Source organism: Gadus macrocephalus, chromosome 16 (assembly GCF_031168955.1).
Source record: "Gadus macrocephalus chromosome 16, ASM3116895v1".
NCBI classification, from domain to species: Eukaryota; Metazoa; Chordata; class Actinopteri; order Gadiformes; family Gadidae; genus Gadus; species Gadus macrocephalus.
Window position 1 is genome coordinate 24563668 of NC_082397.1, and position 21950 is coordinate 24585617.

Here is a 21950-nt window from a genome sequence, read left to right on the forward strand (position 1 = left end):
CTATATGAGCCATATAAAAATAAATAAATATATAAAAGCGATTAAAAAAAATTATCTGATTAATTATAGGCTCTGTGATAAATTTATCTAAATTAATCGCATACTAACATTTTTCCAAGAAAGTATTTCAAAATAATTTAATTCAAGTAAATTATGGCAGATGAGTGATTCAATGAATACTAGACATAATAGACTTTAAAGTTTATTTGGTAGCAAAACATGTGAAAATGCTGGGTTCGCGTGGACAGGGAAGACTGAGGCTTTCAGAAACATAACGTTCGGTTGCCATGACACGGCCATGACGCTGCCACAAGCTTGCGCTCGAGACCGAGACGCTCATCAAAAAAATGGCAGGTGAAATGCAAATGATGATCTCTCTGTAAAATGTACTAATTTACCTCCAGATACAACTCGACATATTAGCTAAACTCAAACATATTCGTTGCTCCAATGCCGGAGGCGAGCGCTGTACTTGATCTTCTTCAGCGATGGTAAAAAATCCGAAAGACGGCAGTTCAAACCCAGTGTTGGGGGTAACGCGTTACAGTAAAGATATACTTTTATGGGTAACGAAGTAAAGTAACGCATTACATTTCAACTATAGGTAGCCTAACTACACTACTTTACTAGACTATAGTAACGCGCTTTCCTGCGTTACCCAAGGCGTGTTTGCCTGTTTGTAAAGTTATGATCTGTTTAAGTCTGCACGTTTGAATGCAGAGTCGGGTAAATAGCCGGTGGCTCTGCTACCACTTGTTGAAAGGGCAACATCGCCACTTATGCCGCTTTTCCACCGCATGGTACCAGCTCGACTCGACTCGACTCAGCTCGCATTTTTTGCGTTTCCACCGCGAAAACATGGTATCTGGTACCTGAAGTGGCTGCTTTTTCTAGTACCGCCTCGCTCTATAGTTCCAAGCGAGCTGAGCCGATGCTAAAAGGTGACGTTGGCAGACGGCCGGCCACTGATTGGCCAGAGAGTGTGACGAAGTCACGAGAGCGACATGGCAACCATGCTGGTAACAGCCATAGCAGCGCCGCAGCCAACATATTCCACTTCTTCAACTTCTTCAACATGCCAGCTAATAATACGAACACGAATACCATCGCATCGATGTCCTCCATTGTTATGTGGGTTCTGTCCATGTGTGGGTTGCGTAGGTGTTGTTTGCGTCGCGTACAAAAATACGTCACGGCCCTTTCGCGCAGCCGACCACGCCCACGTCCAGGAGGTACTATTTGCGGTGGAAAAGGACCCGTGCTGCTACCGTGTCGAGTCGTGTCGTGTCGAGTCGTGTCGTGTCGAGTCGTGTCGAGTCGAGCTACATGTGCGGTGGAAAAGCGGCATTAGTGTAGCGGTCGGAGTAAGCCATGCTCCGGCAATAGAGTACTTACGTGTGACGTCACGTTTCCACAGCAACCGATTTTCGGTTCTGCACAAACGAAATTAACAAGGGGAAATCCTATATAGCCACCTAAACCTTTTATAGGTTTGTGTGGCATAGGATTCTTGCCTCGGCACGTTAGCCTATCATAGTGATCGATTTAACTTAAATCGATCACTATGGGCTTTTGGGATGGCGGGAATTTTCTGTTTATTTAATTAATTAATTGCATTTCTGTTTCCTTTTTATGGGCTTAAGTTAATTTGTTTTAATTTTAAGGGATACCTTTATTTTTATATTTTTATTGACCATGAATCTAATAACAACTTGGTTTTGTTCTCATGTTTCCCAAAGGCTGTGTTTTGAAACTTGTTGCTGATTGACCACCACAGCCTCCTTTATCCTGTTGGTTGTGGATTTATTGTTGTTTCCTATGGTTTTATATGCCATTTTGTATACATGTATACAATAAACACAAGGTGATGATAGAGCTATGATGTTTGTCAATTCATCTACACAGTAAATTAAGAAACGGGAAAAGTAAAGTAATAAGTAGTGAAGTTACTTTTTAAATGCAGTAACTAGTTAAGTAATCTCATTACAATTTACAGAAGTAACTAGTAATAAGTAACGAATTACTTTTTTTGAGTAACTACCCGAACACTGTTCAAACCGTACTTGGAGCGGCGTTTCTGGACAAGACCGGGTCGAAAATTATTAACCAGCTGATCAACTGTAAATATCAGCTGATCGCGCGCCTGTAATCTAAACAGAGAGGCGTGGCGGAGTTGCGTAACCATGACAACAACTGTCTATCAAAATAATTTCAGTGTGGAATGTGGATGCAAAACATTCCGAAAACGATATGAAAACGATAGTGTGGATGGAGATCGTTTTCATGGCGGATGTGCGTTTTTACATTTACCCGGGTTAGTATGGACGGGGCCTTTTTAGTTTCAAAGCAAATGACGCACCGGGTGAAAGGGCACTATAGAAGCGCGATTAATCGGCGTTATTTTTCTGTGATTAATTAATCTAAATTACGGCGTTAATTTGACAGCCCTAATATAGGCCTATATATTAAATACTGCAGCTCAGGATAGGCCCCTGATTGTCGTAGGCTTCAGCCTGACTCTGGTCATTACGGTAATCCTGAGTGTAGTCTTGTCATTACGGTAATCCTGACAGCCTCTGAGCAGCGGTCAGCTGATCCACAGTAGAGCGAACATGGCGGCGGAGATCCACTCGAGGCCCCAGACCTCCCGCCCGGTGCTGCTCAACAAGATCGAGGGGCACTCAGACGGGGTCAACGCGGCCGTTCTGATCCCCAAGGAGGATGGGGTGATCACGGTCAGTGAGGACCGGTGAGTACCTCGCGGGTTATCGAGGGTCGGTAGCACAAGGGCCGAAACGTTAGCCCGGGTCGGTAGCACGACGACCGGAGCATTATCCCGGGTCGGTAGCAGGACCGGAGCGTTAGCCCGGGTCGGACCCGTCTATTTGCTGAGCATCAGCACAGCGGTAGCCATGGATCAAATGCTTTCTCAGAGAAGAGTATCTGTAGACTCAGTTATATATATATATATATACATATATATATATGTATATATATATATATGTGTGTGTGTGTGTGTGTGTGTGTGTGTGTTTAGATATATATATGTTTATGTATGTATGTATATGTATATAATGTGTGTGTGTGTGTGTGTGTGTGTGTGTGTGTGTGTGTGTGTGTGTGTGTGTGTGTGTGTGTGTGTGTGTGTGTGTGCGTGTGTGTGTGTGTGTGTGTGTGTGTGTGTACAGTGGTAAGAATACGTTTATGCACCCATGCTAAAGTTTACTAAAAAGAGGAATAAAAAGCCATTGATCTTAATGTCTTAATTAAACAAATTAGGAAAAACCCAACCTTTTTAAACGACCAATTTTCTTTGTAAATGAAAAATGTATCGTAAATAAATAAATGTTCATCATTAAAATACAGGGTGCATAAGTATAGGATCCCCTATGTTAAATTCTCAAGATGCCGGCACATTTTTTTTAAAGGCCATTTATTTCATGGATCCAGGATACATGCATCCTGATAAAGTCGACTAGGCCTTTGGAATTAAAATAGCCCCACATCATCACATAACCTTCACCATACCTAGAGATTGGCATGGTTCTTTTCAGTTAGCCTATGATGTGGGGCTATTTTAATTCCAAAGGCCTAGTCGACTTTATCAGGATGCATAGTATCCTGAGAGAGAGAGAGAGAGAGAGAGAGAGAGAGAGAGAGAGAGAGAGAGAGAGAGAGAGAGAGAGAGAGAGAGAGAGAGAGAGAGAGAGAGAGAGAGAGAGAGAGAGAGAGAGAGAATATGTGTGTATTACTTTTGTAACGCGTTCCTCCCAACACTGTATACATATATATATATATATATATATATTAGGGGTGTAACGGTACACAAAAATCTCGGTTCAGTACGTACCTCGGTTTTGAGGTCACGGTTCGGTTCATTTTTGGTACAGTAAGAAATCAAAATGCTAAATATAAATGTGCTTCATAACATGTGCTTCAAGTTGTTCATAACACACTTTTGTGCTTTTTACAATAGGAACATTAGACAATACAAAACTAGAATTCTGCTCAAAAATATAAAGATTCTGAAATGTAGAAATAAAAATAAATAACATTGGCTCACTGGTTTTTTTAAGAAATATATGATCTAATGTGCAACAATGAACAATTGCAACACTAAACAGTTTCAAGTTCTTGCTCTGATTAAATAACATGAATAAGGCTCAGACTGTTTCTTTAAAAACAAATCTTTTCTCAATCTAATGTGCAACAATGAACGATTGCAACACTAAACAGTTTCAAGTTGTTGCTCAGAAGAATTTTTACTCCCCCCCCCCAATCTTTAGCCCTGATTACTTTCACTCAATCGTTATGTTTTTTGCCAGAAAAATCTCCTTATCCACATTATCTGCAGGATAATAATACCAAAAATTTGAGTGTACATACGATGTACCCTACATGTTACTCCCGTATACCACAATGCAATGCGGTCGTGTTTTTCCGGAGGAGAAGAAGAAGCTGAATAACCGCGAAAACGAATATATTTAATGATGGAGTCTCCGGCTTTCGTTTAGAAATGTCAACAATTTATTTGTGATTTAACATAGACACCTCCGCGCAGCGGAGGTGTCTTGCTTCGCCATGAAGGGGCTTATTTTACGATAATGACCGGCACAGTTCTATACATTATCCCGCTTATTACACGGCTACTTCCCAAAACGAAACAATTTATTTACAATGTATTTGTTACCAGCATTCACAGTGTTGATCAGCAAAGAAATAGTCTGTCCAAGACGTTGACGTCGTCGCTTAGCAACCGACAGCGCTTGGGTTGATACATATCCCGCTTATTACATTGACAAGTTACCGGACTACGTGCGGAGTGATACCAAAGGCAAAAAGTCATTTTGTTTACCTTGACAGCGGTCATTATTCATCCGTTGCCAATGAATTATCAAAAAATAATTCACCGCCGGAAGTTGTGAAGTGCCTATGCAAGTGAACGGAACGTTGAAATGACCCGTGTAATAAATAGGGAATAGTGAGTGAGTGAATAGGGAACGATTTCGAACACAGCTACGGTGTGCGCAACTGTCCATGTGCGGCCGCAGCATGTTCAACACATGCGGTCCTCTACTTAATATGTCCGTATGGAAACTCGTTCGGTACGCCTCCGCACCGAACCGAGCACCCCGTACCGAAACGGTTCAATACAAATACATGTACCGTTACACCCCTAATATATATATATATATATATATATATATATTACTTTTGTAATGCGTCCTTTTGTAACGCCGTTCCTCCCAACACTGTATATATATATATATATATTCACACAGTGTTGGGAGGAACGCGTTACAAAAGTAATGCATTACTGTAATGCATTACTTTTTGCTTTAACAAGGAAATGTAAGGCGATACAAAAAAAAAAAGTAATATTTAACTCGGCGAGATTCGCAGGGGAGAAAAAAAATCTGCTCAAATGTTCCTTCCTTACTGCTAGAAGAGAAGATCACAGCAGCAGCAGGGGAGTTGGTTGTAGTCTTTTTGCTCGGTTCTCCGTATCAATAGTAGGCTATAACGGAGCGACCAGCCCGCCTTTCCGTTTCCGGTCAAGGAGCAATGGGTCTTCCCACCGAAATCAATGGATTTACAAAATGCCAAATAAAACACGACAGAAACTGTATTACGCTACGATAATTGATTTGGAACATCAACTAACACCACAAACCACTCGGTGAGTTGGACATTTCTGAAAACGAAATGTGCAACTAATTACTTTAAAATAACAGTAACAAGTAATTAATAATGCATTACTCTTTTGAAGTAACTTGCGTGTGTGTGTGTGCCCGTGCGTGCGTGCGTGCGTGCGTGCGTGCGTGGGCGCGTGCAAATGTCCGAAATCATTGCTAATATTCAGCATTGGATCAGATCAACTCAGCCCAGTGCTGTCATTGTATCTGGCCATCCCATCTGCAGACCCCTTTAACGCAAAGACCAAGGGCACACTATGTTAAAGTCTGCCAAACCAGTACGTATGAGGACCCTGCTTTGCCATCATAAGGCGCAGGGCTTCCCCATCAGTCGGGAACCTCTGTGTCCGGCACCTTATGATGGGGAAGCAGCTTTCACTCATGTGCAGATCAATGCCTTTTTCTCACTTGGTGTGGTTCCTCTCCATTAATGCAATTCCCATTTATATTAGTGTAAGTTAGACGGTCCTATTGGTAGCGGGCTGGCTAGTCCAATGAGTGGATAACCTCTGCGCTAAATCAACGACGTGAAACAGGAGTCCCTAGACAGAGCGTCCATTCATCAGGCCGGCCGGTGGTGCCATCATGGTGTGTCAAAGCTTTATCAAACTACCACAAAGTCCAATAGAATAACCGCAACTTAATTGTTTCACTATGTGATATGCATATTTGTGTATGTAGCTACATCCTTTATGGTATAGCAATATCTGATGTATGCAGTCTATATTCTGTGTTGATCAAAGTGGTTAACTTGGTTTTCTTTGTTATGTATCTTTTTTCTATTATGCAACCAGCTGTTAATTCAGAATGGAGGTTAATTCGGGGAAGTGCTATTTTGACACTACTTGATCACTAATGAATGTTGTCTTCACCTAACGGCCAACTTACATCCTGATGATTACTCCTCCAAAGTGAACGTATAGTAGCTCACATTATCAGTAATACTTGGATAGATTTAATAGATACAAATGGTTTGCGTTGTTGCAGAACCATCCGAGTATGGCTGAAGCGGGACAGCGGGCAGTTCTGGCCCAGCATCTACCACACCGTGTCCTGTAAGTACGGTCCGAGTTGATATATGACAGCATTATAAACACCAATAAGCTGTTAATACATCAACATTCATAAACAACGTTATCTCTAGAATCTATAGAACATTAACAGGTGATGACTGTCAATCAATCACCCAGGCAGTGTTATTAAGACAGACAGACTGCCCCAAAAGTGAAACTGAAGAATCCTCCTCTTTTCTTCACCCAACCAAACCCCATGTCAGTCGAAACAGCACTTCTGTTTCTATCAAAGTCAAGCACGTCTGCCTGCATGCATTATTTATGTCGGAAATATGCAGCTTAACTGACTCAGGCATATAGAATATTGTGGAATACTTTTAGGGCTAAATGTATGCAGGGGAACAGGGTTGTGTATAAAACGTTGTTTGCTTTTGTGACTTTGTTAGCTCCATGCTCTTGCATGTCGTACCACCATGACAGTCGACGCATCTTCATTGGCCAAGACAACGGAGCCATTGTGGTGAGTGCCCATTACAGGCTCTCATAAATAGCCTTGTTTGGAAAAGTAAAGCCAGTCTAAATGGTTATTTTAGTTTTAAAGAGGCCCATTGTTACTTTTTGGCTGCCTATAAATGTCAGTGTGTCAGAGCAGAGCAGAGCAGGCTTAACTGAGACTCTGTCCTCTTCCTTAGGAGTTCCTCATATCTGAGGACTTCAACAAGATGAACCACGTGAAGACGTATCCAGGTGAGGCCTCCTCTGAGTATGTGTGTGGTTCACTGAGAGACGTGCGGATAGATACAGAAGATGTTGCCCTCTTTGGTTATGTAGTCAAGAGGAAAAGCCCTTTCTAGTCTGGTAAAAAATTATCTGGTGTGGTTTCCCAGCATGCCCTGGGCCAATGGCCCATCAGTTCTCTCTGTTAGGCAACTCTCAGGAATCACACACACTCGCTTCCCCATGCACACAGGGTACTATTTATATAATAGGAGAGGAATATATTTATATTCACCCAGCCTTTTCTGGTTGCCAGATATTCCAATTGTAATACTTAAAGGGGGGAATATATTTGTCTCGACTAGTTTTATTGGGAAAAGTACTTCTCCTTGTCACTTTAGAATTCTAGTACTTGGAAATGGTGAGACATCTCCAGAAATAGTATCCCGCACATCTTCTGTGGTCTATGTAATGCGAGTGCTACTCTTAAGATATGTTTTCCTATTTGCTGTGAAACAGTAGCAGAGACATAGAGGAAGTGAAAATAAAAATAGAGATAAAACAAAAACATAGCTAGAAACAAAGTGTTTGTGAAGTGAGGTCAGTTCTTTTCATGCAGAAGCGGATCTCAGCTCCTAACAGGGAGAAGGGGGTTGCTTCGTGGATGGAGGTATCCTCCTGAATGTTTTTACCTCTAAGGGAACGGCTTGTTCGTCAACTCTAGTTAACATCAGAATCAGAATTATTTTTAATGCATCTTATTGTACAAGTATGCAAAAGTACAATTCTTAAGGTGCGTTCACACCAAACGCGAAGGGGCAGCATTATCCCATACAAAGTGAACGTAGATACGCAAATCGGGCAAATTATTCGCTAGAGAATACCGGTGACAAGTTTTGATTTGTTGCGCCACACTTTCGCCCTGCACAGGCGAGCGCGTTCACGAGGATCGTATCTAGTAGATCCTACGGACTTCAGTGGGGGTTTCATTCCATCTGCGTGCGGCACCTTCTCAACAATCAATAATCTTCCTCCCACTCAGGGTGAAAATGATAGGTCTTAGCTTGGTCTTAGCTTGTTTCCCCTCAGCCATGCCAACTCGAGCGACAAATTCGCTCGAGTTGAAATATTTCAACTTTGCGGCGACATTCGCGCGATGACAGCCAATCAGCGTTCAACAACGTGGCCACTGAGTGACATGTGTAAGGTAACAGCAAATCAGCGTTCAACCGGCCAACCGTTCCCTGCAGTGCAGTCCAGGGTGAACTGCAGCAAATTCGCCTGACAATGTGTCTTGGTGTGAACGCACCTGGCTTGGTTCCTCAACAGCCACATATCAACGACAATACAAGATCAAGTAAATAAAGATCAGAATAAAGGTAGAATAAAGATAAGGAAAATAAAAATATGTAAAAATGAGTAGCAGCATAGATAACAATAATAACTAGAAAATGCATTTCCTGCAGAAAATGCAGTGAGTGCCATAGTACAAAGTGAGGTTGAAAATATCTTTTAATAAAGCCACATAGATTAAGACATAAAGAAATGTTAAATGGCTTATATCAAGTGAAAGGATTTGAACAGAGTTAAAAAGTCTAAATGGAGTAAACAATGTAAATATGCACACCATTTAACAATAATGTAGAGGTGGGAAACAAAGTGACATCTGAATGAAAAGCGCAAAGCATTGCTAAAAATGCAGAAATTTAAATGGAATTGAACTGAAGAATCTGAAAGGTCAAATGTATTGCCCTGCACTGCTGAAATCTGAAAGGTCAACTGTAAATGAACTGAAATGGAAAACTGACTTGCATTATCTGAAGAAGCAAAGTACATTGTTATTACAAAAGCTGGAAGCTAAACTGTAATACTGTAATACTGTCAAAGCTTGAAGATAGAAGTAGTAGTGGTACTCGCTGTAGTAGTAGTGGTAGTAAATGAAGTAGATGTAGTAGTAGTCGCTGAAGTAGTAGTAGCAGCTGAAGTAATGGTGGTACTAGCTGCACAAACGATATGCCTTATGGCAGGGGTGCCCAACCAGTCGATCGCGGTCTACCAGTAGACCGCCGACAGATCCCAAGTCGACCGCGAGGGGTGAATTATTTTTTTTAAAAATAAAATAAAATTTGCGCGGGACATATACGCGCGGTAGCGCATGCGCTGTCAACAGCAGTTGAAAGCCGTCAACAGTAGTTACGCACTCCTAAACGTTGGCATGGCTGAGGGGAAACAAGCTAAGACCTATCATTTTCACCCTGAGTGGGAGGAAGATTATTGATTGTTGAGAAGGTGCCGCACGCAGATGGAATGAAACCCCCACTGAAGTCCGTAGGATCTACTTGAAAAGTAGATCTTGGGTCAAAAAAGGTTGGGCACCCCTGCCTTATGGTATTGATTGATGTTTGTAGAAAGAATTGTATTAATCCCGCCATTTTTTTTTTTTAAACCAGCCAAAATTGCATATGTTGTAAGAAGTAATCCAATTGAGCGAAAGTAAATCAAGGAGACCAACTGAAAACAAGCCGACATGGAACTTAAACTGTTATTTTAAAAAAAGTATAAAGGTAAATAATCAAAATTCAGTTTTCTTCAATATTGAAGGTACAAGTGTGTTGATTTGTTAAACCTTTGAACGATAACATTTTGAAAAAGTTACGAAGTATTAAATGTCAGAATGACTTCCATTGTAAGGGTGCACTCACACTAGGCCATCTGGCCGTTTTCACACCTCAATTGGTCCCATTGTTCTCTGGCCTGCACTCACACTAGGCCATCTGGCCGTGGCCGTTGGCCATCGCAACTGTGGCCTGGCCACGGTAGGCTCTTGTACATACGTCATCACGTCGTAACACGTCATCACCAAGCGTCCGCTGCATGGACCATAATAAAGTCTGCCGCCAGTCAGAGTTTCAACAACAATGGACAACAACACAGAGAACACAGTTCGCACTTCGCTGAGTCTGTTGTTTTTTTGGAGCCGAAATGCCCAAATGGCTAACAGACACTCGACTTCTCTATGGGACCAACCTGAACCAACAGTTGTACCGCTTGAAGCCATGTTTACCGTTTAATGGGAAAGAAGGCTCGTCGCCTTTTATTATGTCCATGGTCGTCGCATGGACTATACGTCATCCAGCTCTGGTTGCGTAGCCGTGCGTGTGCGTGTGTCGGCTCATTAGCATCTGTACCGTGGCGGGCCGTACCGTAGCAGCACACATCTCCCAAGTGGCCAAATTGGCCTGGCCAGCCTGGCCACACTCACACTGGCAGATTTGAGCACTGTTGGGTGTGAAAACGGCCACGGCCAGATGGCCTAGTGTGAGTGCACCCTAAAAAAGTATAAAATATTTTAGAAATCTGAAAAGAAGTGTGCGATTCCAAGCTAATATGAACATTTAAAAATTGGAATGGAGTCTAGATGAAAAATTGAGGAAGGAGATAGGTCCCAAAGTTTGTAGAGAATAAGAAAGAAAGAAAGAAAGAAACTTAAGAACAATAGTTGAGCGCTACATGCAGCACTCACCTGAATAGTAATAATAAAATAAAATAGAGTAAGTAATTATAAGAGAAACTTAAACTGAAGTAGTAAGTAACAATAAGTAATTCGTCTCCAGAGTTAGCATTGGTCTCATTCAACAAAAGAGATGGGACTCGCATCTAAGTCAGTGTTGTCTGGTATTTGATTGTCCTGATGTGTGTTTCGGTTCAGCCCATCAGAACCGCGTGTCGGATATGGTGTTCTCACTGGAGAGTGAGTGGGTGGTGAGCACCGGCCAGGACAAGAGCGTGAGCTGGATGTGCACCGAGAGCGGCAGCATGCTGGGCAGACACTACTTCAGCTCCTGGGCCTCCTGCCTCCAGTATCCTTTTGCTTCAACTTTATATTGACTAGGGGCGGGATACGGCAACATATCGTCACCCTTCCTCGTGTGATACGAGAATCGATGCACTGGACTCAAATATCAATATATTTTTTGATTTAAATTATTATTAATATTTATAAGAATTAATTTTGGATTTTTATGCTCTATTCCTGAAGAGTTAGACAATAAATATTGCCCCAAAATCCTTATCCTCATCTTCAAACCGCTCCGGGGTTGGGTCGCCGGGGCAGCAGCTCTAGCATGCCCAAAATATCGATATTTAAATTAATAAAACAAGGCGCTTCAACCAGATTTCTCCGCTCCTCGAGGTGGCGCTCAACACATGAATGAAGAAACTTGAACAGAACTTTACTAACAAAGAAAAGTAACTGAAAAACTCAGTTTGGACCATGAATAAAGACCGAAATCCAGCACTTTACCGTTTCACAGGTATTTTGTATTCATCGTTAGAAATATATCGTGCTGTATCGTTAACCAAACGGCTCGTCTTTGTATCGCGTTCTACCGTAGAATCATTCGTGTGAGAGTACCCACCACACTCATGTTCATGTGTATAACGCTCTTTGTTCATACACTGCAAAACAAACACTAAAATCCACTTCTTGTGTCCCATTACCGGTTGAACCAGTTTGGAGAACATCTATTATTTGAGGTTAGTTTTGCATAACTTTATTTATTTCAAATAATGTTTTACCCCCCTCTAATGTGTGCATGTGTGTTTGTGTGTGGTAGTGTGTGAGACCTTAACCCAGCCCGTCAGATACGATCAGGAGACACAGCACGCTTTTGTGGGCGACTACTCGGGTCAGATCACCCTGCTGAAGCTGGAGAGACAGACGTACTCCATCATCACTACCCTCAAGGGCCATGAAGGTGAGCCCCCACCCACGCCTGCGTGCCCCCCAGCTGCAGCCATATAGGAAGGAGATGGCACCAGGAGATAAATCTGTAGACTAGGGCTCCGTTCACACGGAGCAGATTTTTTTGTGAAACCGCAAAACTCTTGTGCGTTTCGGCCGACCGTCCAGACGGATCCAGCGGATCCGGTGACCGAAACCGCACTTTTCTGAAACCATGTCCCAGGGTGGTTTCAAATATATCCGGACCTATGCGGTTTCGTTTTAGGATTCATGGGGACGCCTGAAAACGTAAACGATGACGTCATTAGCCCCCCACCAGCTGTGGGACGTCAGAGTTGCGTTGAATTATTACTATTATTATTTTTAATTGTATTCTTTTTGTAGCTTTAAATACAGCCCCTTGATAAATGTAATTACTAACTCTACATTAAAAAGTATTTCTGCTCAATTTAAAAGATTGAATCTCCTCGTGGCTGGATGTTTGTATAGGGAGATTATTTGTTTATCAACACAGCGGATGCGCGCGCAGAAAGATGGCAAAAAGAACATTTGTTTGACCGGTTGCCATGGTTATCTCTGTGTGGTTAATTTGCAGTTGCAGTGTTATTTAGCGATTTTGTCAGCTTACTGTTACATTAAACTGTAATCAGAAAAGGCGGTTATATGCTATAGACCCTATACTATCTGTTGTATAATGGCTGGGACGAATTTCGAATTATAAATATGTACACTTTATGTTGAAAGTATAGAGTATATAGACCGTCGCGATTACCATTGAAACGAATGGCGCAGTGTTTATTCTTCAAAACGAGAGCTGGTAAGTTGTGAAAAATGAATTAAACTGCAATCAGACAACGCGGTTATATGCTATAGACCCTAGAGTATCTGTGGTATAAAGGCTGGGACGAATTTTGAATTATAAATATGTACACTTTATGTTGAAAGTATAGACCGTCGCGTTTCCCTTTTAAACAAATGGCGCGGTGATTATTCTTCAAAACGAGCGCTGTCTGGCTCATAGCTCAGCGGACTAGAATACCTCCCGTTGCCAAGTCGTAGCTACGGTCCGTCCTACTTATGTGAAAAACTTTGTGTTTGGATTGTAAAATGCATGAAAATATAAATGAATGATCTTCATTTCCTTTCTTTGGCAAGTTTTATCGATCGTAATTAAAGGGGACTACTTTTTGAGGGAGGTAAACTCAAACGAGTATATATTTAATAAGCATGCAATACGAATAAGAAAAAGCATGATTATTAAAGTATTTGAATTGTTTTATTATGGTGGCAAGCAAGAAGTAGAATAAATCGGATAATCAGTCTTATTAAAAGGGTTTGTTCAACCAAGCGCACAGCAAGATATGATTGCGGTTGTTGTCGGTCTCGTCTCTTTCTGCCAACGACATGCGAGTAGAGCGGGGAGTGATGTAGACTGATCCCTCTATACAGCGCGCAGGCTGTATGCGTGCAGGCTTGATGCGCTCCACTTTTTTTGTGGAGACCCAGTGCCTTGAATATTTACTACAGTGTTTCTACAGCTCGATGCGGTTTCGCAATGGATCCGTCTTTACGGAGATATTCCTGTACCGCATTAAACTAAAACGGATCGTTTTCGCCCGTGTGGACGGGGCCTAGGAGTTGGCTGTTACTCCTTCCCTTGACGCCTCATGGGAATTCAGAGTGCTTGCAGCAGCAATCAGGCTTACGGCTCCAGGCTAGCCCCAATTGGCCCTAATCCACACTCACACACACACACACACATGGACACGAGGGCCATCTTAATGGGGATTGCATTACATTTGTCGGTTTATTTTCCTAACTTTTCTTTGATTGATCGCAGACACAACAGACGTTTAGCGATGTGAGGCCAGATGAAACGTGTGATGACTCAACGATTCCCCTTTTCTTCCCTTAACACTAAGCGCACACACACGCACATGCAGACACGCACGCCCTGACTGCCAGCTCAGCCACTTTATTGATCTAAATAACTATTTACGTCCTGGCTATCAACACAAGCCCCTTGACATGGGACTGGCAAGTGTGTGTGTGTGTGTGTGTGTGTGTGTGTGTGTGTGTGTGTGTGTGTGTGTGTGTGTGTGTGTGTGTGTGTGTGTGTGTGTGTGTGTGTGTGTGTGTGCGCATAAAGATTTTAGTGGTATGATTCTGAGCTTGTCCTGTGATCAAAACACTGGGCCAGCCATGTGATGCAGCGCTCCCTGCTGCCACTGGCTGGCGCCAAATAACTGCTCCTCCTGGCCGCTCGCCACGCTCACTCCTTCATCATCACATCGCTCAAACACTCATCTGACGTATAAAACATCTTTAAATATACGGTAGGAGCTAAGAGAGGCAATAGAGGAAGCAGAAAATGGCACCATTTATAAAAAAAAAAAAAAAAAAAGAAAAAAAAAAAAAGTGTTGCAGTTACATCACACGCCTGTGATGGGCAGGAGGGGTTCCCAAGCCAATCAGAGAGAGACGCCCTGCTGGGCGCGTTCTCAAGTCTGATTTGGGCACCGTCAACTCCCGGGAGTACTCTCATAGCACAGGTCATTCACCAATAGCCGAGGTGTGGCATCACATGACACTAAACAGCAGCCCTTAAATCTGACCAATCAGTCCTCCCTCCACCCCGCCCCCTCCTCCAGGCAGTATCGGGGCCCTGTGGTGGGACCCGGTGCAGAAGCTGCTCTTCTCAGGGGCCTCCGACCACAGCGTCATCATGTGGGACATCGGCGGGCGCAAGGGCCGCACCCTGCTGCTCCAGGGACACCAGTAGGTGCACACGCACACTTCTTACACACACACGAGCACACACAGGCAGCGCTCTGACAGGGAGCTGTGGTCAGGTTCATGAGTTAAGGTTGCTAGGTGCAGTGTGTAGTTCTGAGTCTGAGTTCTGCTTATAGAGCGAGACCCACCCACCCAAGTGTTTTCTATCTCTTTAACTCTCACTCCATCTCACTCTGTCTGCCTCTTTCAGCAACACGTCTCAGTAGTGTCAGTTCCAGCGGTCCCACCATGGGCTGTGTCTCTAACAATCCCCTGAACTCCCCATACATATTTCATCAGCCAGTACTAGAGCGGGTGTCTCCCGCCCCCCTCCCTGGTGCTCACCAGGCCTGTCACTCCCAAGCTCCCTGGGGGTCCCTAGTTGGTCGAATGAAAGAAGGAGAAATACAATTAAAAGGAAACGTTTACGAAGTACAGTTTCCCAAAGGACTCCGACATCCACACACCAATCCTCTAAGATCAGGCCAATATAATGATATCATTCCAATTATCTCATACAAGACAACATTTTTGCTATTGTATTATTCTATTGTTGGATTCGATATAGTCTCTATCACAGAGGCTGCATGAGGTTTCTGATGGTGATAAAGTCCCGGCTTTGAAGTTAAAGTAGGATTTAATGAGGTCCTCTCATGTCACCCATATCCAAATTAATAATGGGGACTTCTCAATAGGTTTTTATTTAAAACGTGTGTTTGTCAAATGCCACAGTCCAAAGTGTTAAATCAGCTTACTTTGTGGGACATAATCCAAAAGAGGTTATTCATTTGGTATTCCTAATATGAGTCTAATATCAAAATCATTGCAAACAGTTTTTTCTCGCTCCATCAACTAAATAAAATATTGACCTATAATCAATATTTAGGGGTTGTGTCTTTTGAATTCATGAATATTGCTAATCTATCACATAACTCATTAATCTCTCTCTCTCTCTCCCCTGGTTCTCTGTTCATTTGTTTCTGGGCTGCCCAGCGAGCGAGTGCAGGCGGTGCGCTACCTTCAGCTGACCAGACAGCTGCTGACCTGCTCTGTGGACGGAGGCATCACCGTGTGGAACATGGACACGCAGCGGGAAGAGGTTAACTAGTTCATAGTCTTTATTATACTGCACCACTGTGTGATGAGAGGTTCACTAGTTCATAGTCTTTATACTGCACCAGCATGTGAGGAGAGGTTCACTGGTTCATAGTCTTTAATATTCCTCACTAGCGTGTGATGAGACGTTCACTAGTTCATAGTCTTTATACTGCACCAGCATGTGATGAGTGGTTCACTAGTTCATAATCTTTATTATTCTGCACCAGCGTGTGAGGAGAAGTTCACTGGTTCATAGTCTTAATTATACTGCACCAGCGTGTGATGGATGAGAGAATCTGAGGTTTACCGACTGAGACAGCTGTCTCTAGAGCTGGGGTCCTCTGACTGAGACAGAGCTGGGGTCCTCTGACTGAGACAGAGCTGGGGTCCTCTGACTGAGACAGAGCTGTCTCTAGAGCTGGGGTCCTCTGACTGAGACAGAGCTGTCTCTAGAGCTGGGGTCCTCTGACTGAGACAGAGCTGTCTCTAGAGCTGGGGTCCTCTGACTGAGACAGAGCTGTCTCTAGAGCTGGGGTCCTCTGACTGAGACAGAGCTGTCTCTAGAGCTGGGGTCCTCTGACTGAGACAGAGCTGTCTCTAGAGCTGGGGTCCTCTGACTGAGACAGAGCTGTCTCTAGAGCTGGGGTCCTCTGACTGAGACAGAGCTGTCTAGAGCTGGGGTCCTCTGACTGAGACAGAGCTGTCTAGAGCTGGGGTCCTCTGACTGAGACAGAGCTGTCTAGAGCTGGGGTCCTCTGACTGAGACAGAGCTGTCTAGAGCTGGGGTCCTCTGTGTGTCTGCAGGCTCCTCAGTGGCTGGACAGCGACTCCTGTCAGAAGTGTGAGCAGCCCTTCTTCTGGAACATTAAGCAGATGTGGGACAGCAGGACCATCGGCCTCAGACAGGTAGACACACACACACACACACACACACACACACACACACACACACACACACACACACACACACACACACACACACACACACACACACACACACACACACACACACACACACACACACACACACACACACACACACACACACACCTGGCCACCTCGTGAGCAATGTACGTCACCCTGACACTTCCTGTCCCCAGCACCACTGCAGGAAGTGCGGCCAGGCCGTGTGTGCCAAGTGCAGCTCCAAGCGCTCCACCTTCCCCCTCATGGGCTTTGAGTTCCAGGTGCGGGTGTGTGACAGCTGCTTTGACACCATCAAAGAAGAAGAGTGAGTATGGTAGAAGATCTGTGTCTGTCCGTCGATAGTGTAATTAAATAAAAAATGTAATAAGATAATGTGTAATTATGTTAATGTTTATATCGGGTTTTTTATGTAGCAGTAGTTACGGTGTGGCCCTTATTGGATACCTAAATGTGTTATTGGATCCGTCGTACTGGGATGTACCCCTTACTGTAATCCTGCTTTCCCTCTAACTCACTTAACCTGGAAACTACTGTTTGTGTATGTGTTTGTGTTTGTGTGTCTGTGTCTGTCTGTAGTCGGACAGCGCTGGCTACCTTCCACGAGGGGAAGCACAACATCGCCCACATGGACATAGATCCTTCCAGAGGCCTGATGGTCACCTGTGGCAGTGATCGCATCGTCAAGGTCTGCATCCCTCTCTGTCTCTTTATATATAGCTTAATTTCTCATCACAGATTGCTTACTACATTCAGTGATGTGGTGAAACACTGGAAGTAGAATAGGATCTAGCACCTTAAGCCATATCAGATAGGCTGTATCCAAACCAATGGAACATGGATCATCATTTGAAACATTGACAGTAAGGCCATGCCTATTGGGGTGCAAATGTGTTAAATGTTAATTATGATTTGTTAAAACTACAGACAATTATATATACAATTTACAAGATACACATTTATGATAGGTCTATGATGGTAGTTTACCGCTATGGTTGATCAATACATAGAACAGATCGTGATAATTAAAGATCGATGATGGTAGTTTAGCACTATGGATGATCAATACATTTAACTAGGGGTGTAACGGTACACATATTTGTACCGAACCGTCACGTTACAGGCACTTCGATGCGGTTACAGAGGTGTACCGCGGTTAGTAAATGTGGCGTACATAGCGTTAATATGGCGAAAGTAAAGGCTTGTTTTGCGATGAGGAATTTAAAACTTGAAGTCGGAGTTCCACCCGGACCGTAATCCGACTCCGTAACTACGGAGACCCCTCCGCAGCTCTCCGTCGGGATGTCGGATACGCAATGCAATTCGCCGCTCGATCTATCTTTTATGTTGACTACAAACCATGAAAGCACTGTGTTGTAAATAAACTTCCAAAGCTTTTCAAATCTTATTTGGTGTTTTATTGGTCCTTAAGGTGCAAAGTAAACAATGTACAAAGTAATTAAGGTGCAAAGTCAAACCGGAGAAGTGATTCAGGAAATGATTTTGTTAGAGGCCTGATCACAGCCCTTGCCGTCTCCGTTGCGTCGACCAATACCGTCCATGGCGTCGACGGATAGTTAAAAAATATTGGATGTGCACGTAAGCTACGGAGAGGGTCTCCGACATGCTCTCCGGCTATGGAGAGGATTTCTCCATGTCTACGTACAGCACTTTAACATGCACACGCATTTGAAAAGTGTCACCGTTGCTGTGCCAAAAAAAACACAACACTATTTCAACAACCCCTGTCTGGGAATTCAGAAATGCAAATGCCCTAACCAAGTTTATTTGTGTTTTCATGCCTGCTTATCTACGGCCATTCTCCGTTGTTGAGAAACAAGCAGTTTTTCTTAATTTTCCCCTTGACTATTAACCATACCGTACCCGCCGTGACTTAAAAACCGAGGTACGTACCGTACCGTGACTTTTGTGTACCGTTACACCCCTACATATAACAGATAATTGTAGGTCTATGATGGTAGTTTGCCACGATGGGTGCAGTAAGAGGAGAAACATAAATAGGCTGTTACCTCTGACCTATCTCTACATGTACAGCGACCGTGTGTGTGTGTGTGTGTGTGTGTGTGTGTGTGTGTGTGTGTGTGTGTGTGTGTGTGTGTGTGTGTGTGTGTGTGTGTGTGTGTGTGTGTGTGTGTGTGTGTGTGTGTGTGTGTGTGTGTGTGAATATATATTTGTTACATCCCGACGGCTAGCTACAAATATATCCAAAATCCGGGATCAATGACTCACCCGTCTGTCTACCTACTGACCCACTTTCCTGCGGACCCTCCTGCTTTAATCTGCTGCTTTGATCCGAAACAGACGAATGTCATAGATACCAATGACTGAGGTCTGGTCATAGTGTGGACCCCACTGAACACTGGTGGACGGCTGGTGGGATGTGGTGGCTTCAGCGGGCTGTCATGACGTGTCCTTCTCTCCTCAGATCTGGGACATGACGCAGGTGGTGGGCTGTAGCCTAGCAACAGTTTTCTCTGCACGCTGAACGCCGGCGCCACCCTTCAACAAGAACCCCTACCCCCCCTAGTCTCCGCCCACTTCTGTGCTGAGGTGGGGGGGTGGATGCAGTTGTCATGGAAACACATTGATGTTTTTCCACCCGCTGTATGCCTAAACTCCCTTATCCACCACTGGGCTTACGTGTGTGTGTGTGTGTGTGTGTGTGTGTGTGTGTGTGTGTGTGTGTGTGTGTGTGTGTGTGTGTGTGTGTGTGTGTGTGTGTGTGTGTGTGTGTGTGTGTGTGTGTGTGTGTGTGTGTGTGTGTGCGCGCAAATGTTCCTTTGTGCTAAGGATCAGAGCTGATACCTTGTATTGAATTTGCCATCAACAAATCATTTCGATCCCCTTTGTAAATGTTTGTGTAAAATGATTGTAATTTAAGGCATCTAATTATCTCAAGCACAATGCATGTGTGGCTGTACATGTTTGCACTCCCTCTTGTCATGATTGGGTCCCTAACCTTTGGGAAGTTATATTTGTATTAGTCATGGTATGCACAGCCTATTTCTAATTGTCTCATTTCATCCAAAGTCAAATCAATGCGTCTCATTCTCAGCGTCACAAGGGCCTGCTTACTGCATTCCAGTTGTGTGTGTGTGTGTGTGTGTGTGTGTGTGTGTGTGTGTCTGTCTGTGTCTGTGTGTTTGTCAACTTGTTAATCTTTCAATCTGCCCATGAGTTCCTTGTCCCCCCCCCCCCCACTAGTCTGCCTTACTCGACTCTCAGGAGGTCCCATGGTGGAGGTTAGGGTTTGGTTAGCTACTGGACCTTCTAAAGCAACCTGACCTTGGAGTAGCCGCTGAGATGTTTGGAGAGCTCCAAAGAGCTCTTCAGGTGACGCCCCTACAGATGGATGCTGTATAACAGTAGCGGTGGTATAGAGGAGACTCGAACGCCTTTGTTTTGAGACTGAACTTTGATTTGTTAAGGGAGAAGAGGGGTCTCCCCCTTAGGGTCCTCAACAGGTACTTAAACTAGGTGTATACCAGAGTACTAGCGGTGTGTTTTTCAGAGCTCACTTCCTCGGTTGCCTTATTTAGGAAACACATGAACATCCTTAGATCTTTAGGGATCTGCTGATGATCCATGTTCACTGAGACCCTCTGAACCCACTCATGTTTGTATTGCTTGCAGCGTATTTGTTCTTTTCATTCAACACTATTTTATGTTTCCTCTATTTATTTGGTGTCCTGGTCTCCTCTCCTAACTGCACTGCACTCAATTGCACAAATTGTGGTTTAAAAGAAAACTGATGGTGATTTGGTGTTTTTTTTCTTCATGACCGTGGAGGATGAGTTGAACTTGGCATGGTGGATGGGTTGGACTGATTGAACTGGGCACGGTGGATGTAGCATTCTCTGTTGGTTAGGTGTGGCCAACATGGTAACAGTGTAGACTTCCTTAACTCTATCCTGAATATTGGCTGATTACAGCAGGAACATAATGTTAACCTAATACTAATCTGTAGAAACATTCCAGTTCTTTGATCTTAATGTATATTTATATTGGTATTGGATATATTTTTACGATGGTTTCTGCTGGTGCCCAAATGTTGTTCTTTTTTCTTATGACACAACGCCTCCTGCATGTTCCCCGGGGTTATCTGCATGGGAAATAAATGTTTGTGACAAACTACACGGTGGTCTAGTGAAAGCAAATGCCTACCAGTCGCACGACGTCCTGGGACTGCATTATACGGGGGGCCCTCACAGTCCCCAGAAGGCGCCGGATATCTCCATACCCCAAGACCCTGAGAGGCCCCAGAATTAAGATAGGCTGACATCTGCTCCAGGCCCCTACAACCCTTCAGGGCCCCTACAGGGCTCAGAGATGGTACCTAGAGGTTACCTAGTGGGCCCCTACAGTGTATCTGTAGGGCTCTTACAGGGGGCTCCTACAGGGACCTTACAGGGTTATGAGGTTGCAACAGTACAATCAAGATTCATTCCAGCCAATGGCAGAACATCTGTTTGGAAGACATCACTTGGTGGTGTTGTACTTTCTGCTCAACCCATCCGTCTGTGAGGGGGAGATATAGGACACGAGAAAGGGGAGGTGGATGCAATGTACATCTAATGAATCACATCTAAAAAGACTGGATATGAGTTAACCTTTAGTTCCGGTTTAGTGTTACAGCCGTAGCACTTCACCAACAGCATGAGTATCAATGATCTACTTCTTAGTGAAAAGGTCCACTCTTTGTTTTTGCAACACTGCAAAATGTAGTCGCATATTTAGTTAGAAATAAAACTAATTTCTGGGATTCTCTTTCTTTAGCTCTCTCTCCCGTATCCGCTTGTATAAGACAAATCCTTCCACTATGTTCTGTTGTATATCTCAAATAATAGTATTTTTAAGAACGATATGATACTGACATGTAGCTCACCCCTGTCCTCCCGTGGGTCTGGGGGAGAGAAACTGAACGATGCTAAATAAAGACATTACAAACAATGATCCTTCTCC

General features: G+C 43.7%; 1 protein-coding gene across 1 annotated transcript; it reads left to right on the forward strand.

The window, feature by feature from the left end:
- Positions 1 to 2586: 2586 nt before the first annotated feature.
- On the forward strand, positions 2587 to 21941 carry wdfy1 (WD repeat and FYVE domain containing 1). Its single transcript, XM_060075570.1, has 12 exons — positions 2587 to 2749; positions 6684 to 6751; positions 7156 to 7229; positions 7402 to 7456; positions 11136 to 11286; positions 12071 to 12183; positions 14822 to 14948; positions 15939 to 16044; positions 16848 to 16949; positions 17144 to 17274; positions 17547 to 17655; positions 19414 to 21941. The coding sequence occupies exons 1-12, from the start codon at positions 2613 to 2615 to the stop codon at positions 19471 to 19473; spliced, it is 1233 nt and encodes a 410-aa protein (XP_059931553.1). The 5' UTR covers positions 2587 to 2612; the 3' UTR covers positions 19474 to 21941.
- The last annotated feature ends 9 nt before the right edge of the window (positions 21942 to 21950 follow it).